Raw genomic sequence first — 12,010 nt, 5'->3', positions numbered from 1 at the left:
TCTCTCCCCTTTTGGAAGGGCTGCCTGGAAAAGCCCAGACCCACTGGCCAGGCAGGTTGACATTCACAGGAACTAGAAATAAGACTGTCTTCTTGAATCTCCCAGTAGGGCTGGGATATAGAGCAAGCAGTGCTGGGGAGAAGTGGTCCACTAGGACCTTGGGCTCTACCACTGGCAGCCTGGCCTGGGGGTAATCACCTTTCACTCTGAATCTGATTATGCCTCCAGGGCTTCCTTTTAGAGATGTCATTCCATCAAATGATGACCACTACCAGCTAACAAGGTTGCATTTCGTCCCACCAGGTTGTCCCAAGGTTGGATTTTTTTCCATGTCACATGTCCTGCCCTAGGGCTTCAGGGAGCTGTGTTTCTCACTTCTTTTTTCTACCCATGATTCCAGAGGAACCCAAGGGCAGGAGAGTTGACTCCTGGGGGTCTGAGAAAAGCCTCCAGAGGCCTGTGAGATTCCCACACAGCCAGGCCAGGGCAGTGCAGTTCCGATGATGACCACAGGCCTACTGCCTGTCTCTGGCACCATGCCCCGCCCCAGCACCAAGCAGTTACTCTGGTCAGGGACACCTTTTCCCAGCTGGGCTCCTAGCCCCAAGACTGCCTTCTGCGCTGCCACTGGTAAGGTTGGGACAAACAGCTTCAGGGCTTTGCTTGGCGGTGCCTGCTGGCCATAGTGGAACTGTTACCACTGTGCTAGTTAGCACCAGTCCCAGCCCCCAGACTTCTGAATCCAACTGCCCGCTCAGCATCTCCACTGGTTTAATGACTCACAGACACCTCAAACCTAAACGTGTCCAAACAGAGCTATGGTCTTGCCATAGCCTCCCAAACCAGCTCTGTGCTAAGTCTTCCCTTCTTACTTCATAACAACTCCAGCCTCCAGATGCCCAGCCAGACACCTTGGAGTTAGCCTCCACTGCGCCCTTCCTCACATCCACAGCCAGGAGAGCTTATCATCCTACTTGCAAAATAGATCTGGAATCTGATCACTTTCACTACCCTGACCACAGGGAGAGCACCCCCTTCTCTTGCCTGGATTATTGCAAATTCATCTCCAGCTCCCTCTTGTACAACTCTGGTCAGCAGGCAGAGTGGTCCTCTTAAATGATGTATTACATCAAGACATTTCTCGGCTCAAAGCCCTCCAATGCCCCCTCCTCATTTCAGAGTAACAGCAGCCAGGCCAGGCGCGGTGGCTCACACCTGTAATCCCAGCACTTTGGGAGGCTGAGGCGGGTGGATCACGAGGTCAGGAGTTGGAGACCAGCCTGGCCAAAATGGTGAAACCCTGTATCTACTAAAAATACAAAAATTCACCGGGTGCGGTGGCGGGTGCCTGTAATCCCAGCTACTCGGGAGGCTGAGGCAGGAGAATCGCTTGAACCTGGGAGGCAGAGGTTGCACTGAGCCCAGATAGCGCCACTGCACTCTAGCCTGGGTGACAGAGCAAGACTCAGCTCAAAAAAAGAAAAAAAAAAAGAGTAACAGCGGCTGGGTGTGGTGGCTCATGCCTGTAATCCCAGCACTTTGGGAGGCCGAGGCAGGTGGATCATTTGAGGTCAGGAGTTCGAGACCAGCCTGGCCAACATGGTGAAACCCCTGCTGTACTCAAAATACAAAAATTAGCCGGGTATGGTGGTACGTGCCTGTAATCCCAGCTACTCAGGAGGCTGAGGCAGAAGAATTGCTTGAACCTAGGAGGCAGAGGTTGCAGTGAGCCAAGATTGTGCCACTGCACTCCAGCCTGGGCAACAGAGCGAGACTCTGTCTCAAGAATAAAATAAAATAAAATAAAACAAAATAAAATAAAATAACAGCTAGAGTACTGAAAGGGGCCCAGGAAGCCTCTACCTTCTGGCCACTCCCATCTGGCTCCCTTCCTCACTCCCTCCAGCCCATCTGCCTATGTGCTGCTTCTAGACCACATCAGATGTTCTGCTTTTGCCCAAGCTGTGGCCTCAGTCTAGCACACTTCCACTAGATGTCCCCTTGGCTCACTCTCTCACCTCTTTCAACACCGTATGAACAATGAGATAACACTTCATACCTGTTAGGATGGCTATTAAAAAAAACCCAAAAAAAACAGAAAACAAGTGCTGGTGAGGATGTAGACGAACTAGAAAACTTGTGTACCGCCAGTGGGAATATAAAATGGGGCAGCCACTGTGGAAAATGGTCTGGAGGCTCCTCAAAAAATTAAAAATAGAATTACCATATGATCTGGCAATACCACTTCTGGGTATATACCCCAAATAATTGAAATCAGGGACTCAAAGAGATATTTGCACACTCATATTCACAGCAGCATTATTCACAATAGTTGAAACACAGAAGCAACTCAAGTGTCCATCAGTGGATGAATGGATAAACAAATGTGGTATATCCATAAAATGGAATATTATTTGAGCTTAAAAAAGAGAGAAATTCCAATATTCCACATAGATGAAACTTGAGAACATTATGCAAAATGAAATAAGCCAGTCACAAAAAGACAAATACTACAGGATTCTACTTACATGAGGTGCTTAGAGCAGTCAAATTTATAACGACAGAAAGTAGAATGGTGGCTGCCCAGGGCTGGAGGGAGGAAGCCAGAGTTTCAGTTTGGGAAGATGAAAAAGTTCTGGAGATGGATGGTGGTGATGGTTGTACAACAGTGTGAATACACTTAATGCCACTGAATTGTACACTGTACACTGTTTTCTTCCCTGCTGAGTCCTCTGCCTGCATGTGACAGGTCTCAATAAGTGTTTAATGAATGAATGAGAACTATTTAGTTCTAAGAGAGTGCTGAGCACTTTATGTCCATTTTCTCTCTTAATTCTTATGACAATCCTCCAAAAAAGATATTATTCTTCCTATTTTGCAAACAAGGACACAGAGGTACAGTGAAGATAAGAGGTGTGCCAGGTCATGCAGCAAGCAAGTGGCAGAGCCAAATCACACCTAGACCCAAGCCTGTTGCCAAAGCCTCACTCTGCCTCCTCTCACACTTCAATGCAATGGGCTTGGCTAAACCCCTTCCTATGCATATAAATTCCAGGCTTTAAGGGGGCTTGCAGACTCTCTGCAGACAACCAGGCAAGGGACACACATGTTCAAGCACCCACCAGATGCTGAGGCAGCCCTGGGGACCCTGTGACTATTGTCTCCCTTCTCTCTCCTCTCAGAGAGAGCTGGCAAGGAGGTACTGCCCCATGCATCCTTCTGGGGCTGCATTCCCTGAACTGGGCGTGGAAGTTCAGAGATCAGTTTGAGGAGTATTGGCCTCTTAACAATATCAACTCTTCTCGTTCCTGAACATGGGATGTCTTTCTTCTTATTTAGATATTTTTCAATTTCTTTCAGCAATGCTTTGTTATTTTCAGAATATAAGTTTTATACTTTTTTTTGCTAAATTTATCCCTAAGTATTTTACTCTTTTGGATGCTCCTGTAGATGAAATTTTCTTAATTTCATTTTCAGTTTGCTCATGGCTACTCTACACAAATAAAATTGGTTTGTATATACTAATCTTGTATCCTTCAACCTTGCTGAATTTTTAATTAATTCTAATAGTTTTTTTGTACTTTCTGTATACAAGATCACGCCATCTGCAAACAGAGATACTTTAATGTCTTCCTTTTAAATCAAGCTTCATTTTATTTCATTTTCTTGCATAACTGACCTGGCTAGAACCTCTAGTACAATGCTGAATAGAAGTGGTGAAGGCAAGAATCCTTGTCTTGTTCCTGATGTTGGAGGAAAATTAGCCAGTCTTCCTCGATTAAGTATGATATTATCAGTGGGCTTTTTGGAGATGCCCTTTATCATAGGAATTCCCTTCTATTCCTAGGGATAGAATAGAAGTTCACTTCTATTCCTAGTTTCTGGAGTGTTTTAATCATTAAAGGGTGCTGGATTTTATAAAATGCTTTTTCTAGTCTACTAAGACGGTCATGTGTTTTTGTCCTTTATTCTGTTAATATAGTACATTAATTGATTTTCAGACATTAGATCACCCTTCCATTCTTACGATAAATCTCATTTCATCATGGCGTATAATTCTTTGGATTCAGCATGTTAGTATTTTGTGGATGATTTTTGTATCTATATCCATGAGACACTGGTGTTCCAGCAATAATTCTCTGTCCCTCCTACACCATCAATCTTTTGCAATGATGCTTTGTCTTCCAACTTAAAAAAATAAACCAACTTCCTCTTTACCTCACCTCCTCCTCCAGCTGCTGTCCCCATTTCTCTCTTTCCCTTTTCTGCAAACGTTTTGAAAGAGTTGGCTATGCTGACACTCCAATTCCCCTCCTATCATCCTTTCTCATTCCCACTATTATCAGGCATTCCACAAAAGCCCCTTTGCTCAAGTCACCAATGACTGCTCAGCTTTCACCCTCTGGTTGATCTATCAGCAGCACTTGGCTGCAGTTGATCACTGCCCTTGTTCCTTCACTTGGCTCAGGGACACTGGTGGCTTCTGGCTCTCCTCCCTCTTGGGGCTTGCTCTCTTTCTCACCCCCTCTGCTGTCCCTCCCTCGCTCTGTGCTGTCTCATTCAGCCTTATGACTTCAAACCCCATCTATGTGCTGATAGCCCCCGAAATACTCTCTCTAGCCCAGTCCTCTCTCCTGATTTCTAGGCTGAAATATCTACCTGCCTACTTGACATCTAAACTTGAGCATCTTATAGGTATCTCAAACTGGGCCCATATCTTCCTTCCAAATAGCTGCAGTTCCCGTAGTCTTTCTATCTCAGCTAACTCATTAGCTTCCCATTGCTTAGATCAAAACATCCCAGAATTATCCTTAACTTCTCTCATTCATTCTCATACACCTCTCATCCATCTTAGCAGGGGAATACCACTGGCTCTACCTTCAGAATAAATCAAGAATTCAATGACTTCTTATCGCCACCACCACTGGGCCAGGCCACCCTCACCTCTCACCTGCACTGTTGTGTAAGGAGCTCCTAACTGGCTTTGGTCTTTTCTCAACATGACAGCCAGAAGGATCCTGGTAGAAGATGGGCCAGGTTCTGCCACTTCTCTATTCCATGCCATGAGGTGCTAACAGCTCTACCATGATGACAAGGCCATTCATTCTTTGGTCTCTCTCCTCCCCTTTGCCCACTCTGCTCTGGCCACACTGGCCTCCTTGCTGTTCTTCCAGGATGGGCCCCCTACCTCTGCCTGTGCTGTTATCCACCCTTTCTTTCCTTCTACTCAAAAGTCACCAAACCCTAACCCTATCTCTTGTGTTCCCCTCCCTGCCTCTTCTGTCCCCACTGTGCCCACCACCATCTAACCTGCCATGTGCCTGCTCAGCTGGTCACCCGCCTCCTCTACTAGCACGTGAGAACCATGAGGCCAGTGCCTGTCCCTCCAGCTCGCTGCTGTCTCCTCAGCCCCTAGAACATTTGCGAGTCCATTGCAGGTTGGCTGAATGACCAGATGAGTTCCCAAATGAGAGGCACTCTAGCTGTGGCCACAGCTTGGTGGGCTGGGCAGGCAACCAGCAGTGAGGCTCCCCTGACCACTGGCTGCTCCCACTTCTCAAGGGGATGGCTGGGCTGTCCCATCTGCAGCAGGCACGCCGCCCACTCCTGTCTGTCAGAGGTGGCCTGCCGGTGCCAGAATAAGCACCCCAGGAAGGGCTCAGGGGCTCTGTTACAAAACAGTCAAAGAAAGACTGATCCTCTAAGCCTCCTTCCCAGGGGATGCGGGCTAATAACAGCTCTGCCAGAAAACCTTCAGGGGCCGACTGAGCCCACCTGCCAGCACCATGCATGCCCAGACACGTCTGGCATCGCTAACTCCTGAGATTTCTGCATTTCCTCTGTACTCCTGGGAGAAAGGAGATAAACGCCTTTGATGGCAGTTCCTGTTTTAATGGTTGTGAGTTCTTCAGCACACAGCCTGGGAAGGCAGATAAATGCCAGGCCTGGGGAAGGGGTCAGTCTAGGGTCTATGTGGGATTCTGCCAAAGATCCCCAATTCTGGGCAAGCACAGAGGGAGATGGACATGTGGCCAGGGAGCCAGGCCTGCTGGGTGCGGTCTTGGTGCAGCTCTTGGATGGGCTATTTGGGCCAGGACCAAGCACAGTCTTTGAGGTCAGAACATCCACCTCCACTTCTCAGTTCTGCCCCCTTGCTGGCTGTGTCATCTTGGGCAAGTCATCTCACTTCTTTGACCCCAAGTTTCTCCCTTTGTTTGATTTATTTTTTATATGCACACATCTAGAAAAGCACTTAAAGCATAAATATGCAGATAAACATGTCATTGTAAAAGGAACACCTGTGTAACTACCCAAGCCAAGCTAGAGAACATTTAAGATATGTATGCCCCTCTCCCATCCCATCTTAACTTCTTCCCTCCTCCCTACTATCCTGACTTTCATAGCATTCATTTCTTTGCTTTTCTTTATATTCTGTTGCCTATCTATCTATAAATAACAAGTTTACTTCTGCCCTGTGTTTCAACGTTATATAGGTAGATAATACAACATGTTATTTTGTTTGTTTGGGTTTAGTTCCACATTGTTTTTAAGATTCATGCATGTGGGTGGCACTGTAGTGGATTCATTCCCATTGTTGTGGAGTTTCCCACTGTAAGACTGAGTCATAGTTATTCATCCATTGTATTGTTGCTGGGCACTTGGCTTAGTGTCAGGCTATCATCAATAAGGCTGCCATGAACATCCCATGTATCCAAGTTTCCTGGCATACCTGTACACACATTTCTATGTAGGACATGCTTCATATGGAATTGCTGGGACACAGGTGTGCACAGCATCAACTTCAGCAGACACTGCTGATTTCCCTAGCAACACGTGCAAGTTTCTATAGCTTTCTATCCTCATCACGACTTGAAACTGTCTTTTTCATTCAGTCATTTAGTCATTCTGGTGGGTGCATACAAGTATCCCATTGTGATTTAATTTGCAATTCCCTGATTACTGATGAGGTTGTGCGCAGGAGCCTATGTTCACTGGTCATGAGGATTTCTTATTTTAGGAAATGGCTGTCCAAGTCTCTTGCCCATGCTTCTGCTGCCTTGTCTGTTTTTGCCTCATTCATTTGTAGGAGTTTGGGGAGTGAGTAATTTGATGACCATATGTGTTGCAAACACCTTCACCCAATGTATAGCTTATCTTTTCATTTTCTCAATCTACATTTTACAAACAGATGCTCTTCATTTTATAAAATATAATTTGTCAACAATTTCATAATAGATTAGTATTTTTTTGTAACTCATTTAAAAATTCTTTCTCTACCCCAAGATTATGATAATGTTCCTTCCCTGGTGCTCAAAAGTGCCACCTGTCATACATCAAAGTCCAACTATGTAAGATTCTGCTTCTGGGCTCTATTCTGTTCCACTAGTTCACTTTCAGCAACCTGGAACCAAAGCCACTGTGAGGCTGCAGAAATCCCCGGGTGGGCTCAGACCTTTCCAGGCCATTAATCTAGGGCCCTAAGTCAAATGTGCTGCAACCTTCAGGGATCAAGGAGACCAAGGCTGACAGTGTGATATCATTCATGAAGCCTGAGAGAACAACTTTCACTCTCAACATTATATTGACTCTTCCTTGTAAGGGACTTATCATTCAATGAAAGGTGGTCAGGTAGACCATAGCCAGGGGTGGGAGACGAGAGTGGGCAAACAGAGGAGCAAAGGAAGGGGCTCAGCCCATGTGGCTTGTGAAATCTGGAGATTGGCCCAGAGCCCCAAAAGGTGAGTCCCTGCCCAGACTGTGTGCTGATCAAACACCATAGGGAGAAAGAGGACGTCCACAGCTTGTGTGGTCACAGCCCAGCCAGCTTTCAGACTCCCAGTCTCCACATTCAGCAGGGAGTCGGTGGCCCTGGCCCCAATGCCATGGTGATCCCATTATGAAAGATCTTTTCATGACCGCTTCATACGGACACCAACCTAGAGATAGCGACTGCACAGCTGAGAGTCACCTTTCATTTCTCTCATACCCCATGTCCAGACCATAGGCAAAACCTGGCAGCTCCACCTTAAGGATACACCTGCAGCTGGCCACTTTACACCATCAGCTGCATGCCCACCCCATGGACTCTCCTGGCCTGCTGTGTCTACTCCTGTCCCTCTATGGTCCACTCCTCATGTGGTGGCCAGGGAGCCTTTTACATAAATCTGACTCAGGTCCTGTGTGTCTCCTGCTCTGAGCCCTCCTGGTATCCCACTGTATATAGAACAAAATAAAAAATCCCCACCAGGACCCCAAGGCCTTGGCGACCACTCTTACCTCAGGCCCTCCCACTCTCCTGGTCTCCACTCCTTCGGGGCCCCGGCCTTCCTGACATGCCTCGTGTTCCCAAAGCTCGTCCCTACCTCGGGGCCTTCGCACGTGTCCATGTCTCAGCTGGAATGCTCTTCCCCAGCATGCCCCTGGCTCCCCGTTGCTGCATTAAGCCTGCTTGGCCACTCCACCTAACCACACCCCCGCCATCCTCTCACTGAGCTTCACTGGCTTTGTGACATGTCTCACCCCTGGACACCATGAGACACATGTCCTTGTCTACCATCCCTCCCACAGAGAATGGAGATGAGGGAAGGTGGAGGTGTGGCCTATCCTCATGAATTCCTCACCCCTGGAATAGAATCCAGTACATTTAGATGTCTAATACACAGTTTTCAATAAAGGAGGAAGTGAGTACACGGCAGCCGTTGGGTGACTCCCGAGGGCTGGCAGTGGAAGGGCCAGCCTGCTGTGAGAAGCACAGGATGCAGCCAGCAAGTCCTCAGTGAGCAGGGTCTTTGGGGCTCAGGACAGGCAGGGGGCATGATTACCTGGAGGCAAGGGTTCTAGAGGGTGGGCATGCGATCTACGGGCAGTACCTCCGCCCAGCGGGGCCCAGATGACCCGGCGGATGGCCTGCACCCAGTCCTCCATGTCACGCTGGGAGCTGGCCATGAGCAGGAGCGCCTCGGGGTTGGCCGGCACCTTCTCCCGCTCCCCGGCACCACCTGCAAGACAGGGAGACACAGGCTTACGCAGGGTCCCTGCCCACAGCACACTCTCCATCCCCGGCACTAGTCAGCATTACTCCCTGTGGGATATTCCCAAAGTCCTTCCAGCAACAGCTGAGCTTTGCTTTTATCTCACAGTGCATCCCTTTCACACCTCATACCTCTTTCTTTGGAGTCTTTTCCCATTTTCTCTTTTTTCCCTTTGTCTCACTTTGTTATTTTCCCATGCCAAAATAGAAATAATTTAATGCACCCCAGGACACTATTAGAAAATAAAGCATGCAGATGTTAAGCCAGCTCAGAGACTTTCAGTGCCCCAGGGTGGCCTCACTTTATGCTTTGTTTCAAATCAATTTTGCCCATTTTAAGAACACAGTTAAACGTCACTATGTGCTTTTAACTTTGGCTCGGAGATTAGGGCCTCCCTTCCCCATCCTGAAGACAAGAGTCTCCGTATATATTAAGGTCACAGAGGCTGGATGTTAAACCAGGATGCAGCACAGCGCCCCAGAATTCTCCACCACACCCATCTCACAGCTAGACAGTGGATCGGCACCTAAAGGCAGAAGGATCGGAAAACTCAGACAGTTGCTTGTGAACTGACTTTCCCCTCTTTGGTTCTCAAGTTTTCATGTGTAAGCAAATTGATCTTTGGGAAATACAAAAAACTATTTATACTGAACTTCACAGGTAATTTTAGGGTTTTCAAGAATGAGTTTGTCTTTATACATCCTACCCCCCGACATCCCAGGACTATCTGCCAGTAGGGTGTGAGATCCACAGACCTGTGTTCCCAGGGGGTGGGTGGGCCCAAGCCACGCTTTGCTGGAGGCTGTGACCCAGGGATGGAGAGCAGACAGGACCAGCGCTTACTGAGCACCTGGTACGTGCCTGGGACACTTCTGGTAAGCACAGCTGCCACACACATGCCCTCCTGGGGTTCTTTATCCTCCATAGTGACTCCATGAGGAAGGTACTATTTCCAACCACATTTTACAGATGAGAAAACTGAAGCACAGAGGAATTAAGTAACCTGTTGAATGCGCACAGCGAATGAGTGGCACAGCCAGAGATTCAAGTCCCGGCTCTGGGCTCTCAGCCATTCCACGCTCCCTCCTGCCATCTCTCTGCCAAGAACTGGGGAAACCAAGCAGGCTGCTCTGAGGGCTGAGGCAGAGGGTGGGGCTGTGTCCCGGCTGAGGGCACCACAGCGGGCCTGTGGGGAGGCAGGGGGAGAGGCCGTGGGGCCCAACGCTCAGGAGGGTGAGGAGCAGCCAGGGCTCTGTGATACCCTCTGGAGCCCTTCACTACGCAGGTAAGCCCTGCTCGCCAGGGCTCAGGCAGCCGCTGGGCAGCAGAGCTGTGGAGGTCAGTAGGAAGGAAGCTGGAGGCTGAGACAGCGGAGCCCAACCCCAGAGGCTGCTCGGTTGGCTGGTGTAGTCACTCACAGGACTGTGGGCAGTGCCACCTACTGAGGTTGCCACCTGGAAGCAGCTCTGCCTTGGGGACAGCAGTGCTGCACAGCATTTGGGCTACGAAGGCTGGAATGGCTGAGTGTGCAAGATGGGGAGAGGAAGCCAGATGCCACCAGGAAGCTTTTCTATGTCAGCATTCCTAGAAAAATATCTCAAGATGACTTGGAAAAAAAAAAAGGAACCTGGAGATCCACAGCTCCAGGAATTTGTGGTTACTTGGTTTGTCCTAAATATTCACTTTTGTACCTAATCTTGAATTTCTCATTTGAAAATTATTTTCCCTGAAGAGGGCCACCCAAGTCACACAAGCTTCAGACCCCACAAAACTTGGATCTGCCCTGCCCAGAGCTGTGCCCCTGTCCTGGGTCCTGCCCTAACGTGCTCTCAGCCTGTCTAACTTTTTAAGTATTTATGTATATTTTTATATATGCATAACTGTTAAGGAAATGGCCACACACTGTTCTGCAAAGTGACTGCTCCATTTTACTTTCCCGCCAGCTGTGTATGACAGTTCTGGGACCCCCACATACACACCAACACTAGCTATGCTCAGACTTTTTACTTTTAGCCATCTGAATAGGTGTGCAGGTGTTTGAATTTGCATTTCCCAAATGACTGATGATATTAGACATCTTTTATGTATTTAGTTGCTATCTGTGTGTCGTCTTTGGTGAAATATCTGTTCAAATCTTTTGCCTATTTTTAAAATAGGTTATTTATTTTCCATTATTGGTGTTGAGAGTTCTTGACATATTCTGGATATAAGGCCTTTACCAGATATTTGCTTTGCAAATATTTCTCCCAGTCCATGTCTCTCTCTTTTTTCGTTCTATTAACAGTGTATTTCCAAGAGCAGAATTTTTTAATTTTTCAAAGTCCAATTAATCATTTTTTTCATTTATTGAGTGTGCTTCCTGTATTGTATCTAAGAAATCTTTATTTCATCTAAGGCCATAAAAGTTTTCTTCTAGGTTTTCTTTCAAAAGTTTCACAGTTTTAGGATTTCCATGTAGGTCTATGAGTTACTTTTTGTATATGGGAGAAGGTGTAATTGAAGTTCATTCTTCTGCATATGCACATTCCAGCCCCACTTGGTGAAAAGTCTATCATTTCTCTACAGACACCAGTGAACCTCCATGTGCAATCGTGCTATCTGCAAATAGAGACAGTTTACTTCTTCCTTTCCAACTGGGAATCGTTTCTTTCTTTCTTCTTCTAATGACACTGACCAGAGCCTCAAATACCATGTTGAATAGAAGTGGTGAGAGCAGACATTCTTGCTTGTTCCTGTATCTTATGGCAAAAGCATTCGGCTTTTCACCATTAAGTCTATCTGCTATAGGCTTTTTGAAGATGTCCTTAATCAGGTTGAGAAAGTTCTTTTCTATTTCTAATTTGCTGAGAGGTTTTTTTTATTGATACATAATATTTGTACATATTTATGGAGTACATGTGATGTTTTGTTACATGCATAGAGTGTGTAATAATCAACTCTAGGAATTTGGGGTGTCCCTCACTTCAAGTGTTTATTAT

General features: G+C 47.1%; 1 protein-coding gene across 16 annotated transcripts in view; it reads right to left on the bottom strand.

Moving 5' to 3' along the window:
• Positions 1–12,010, bottom strand: part of ARHGAP22 (Rho GTPase activating protein 22) — a 225,972-nt gene that overhangs the window by 40,533 nt on the left and 173,429 nt on the right. For 9 of the 16 annotated variants that reach the window (XM_031015629.3, XM_063710097.1, XM_031015632.3 and 6 more), the window contains one exon: positions 8,823–8,999. The exons of 2 other annotated variants lie outside the window; for them this stretch is intronic. In XM_031015629.3, coding sequence (XP_030871489.1) covers positions 8,823–8,999 — 177 coding nt within the window. Of the gene's footprint in view, positions 1–8,822; positions 9,000–12,010 lie in introns of those variants that run through there. 5 more of the 16 variants (XM_004049379.5, XM_055353905.2, XM_055353907.2 and 2 more) reach the window with 2 other exon arrangements.

This window comes from Gorilla gorilla, chromosome 8 (assembly GCF_029281585.2).
Source record: "Gorilla gorilla gorilla isolate KB3781 chromosome 8, NHGRI_mGorGor1-v2.1_pri, whole genome shotgun sequence".
NCBI lineage: Eukaryota > Metazoa > Chordata > Mammalia > Primates > Hominidae > Gorilla > Gorilla gorilla.
This window is presented reverse-complemented; position numbering and strand designations above follow the sequence as displayed.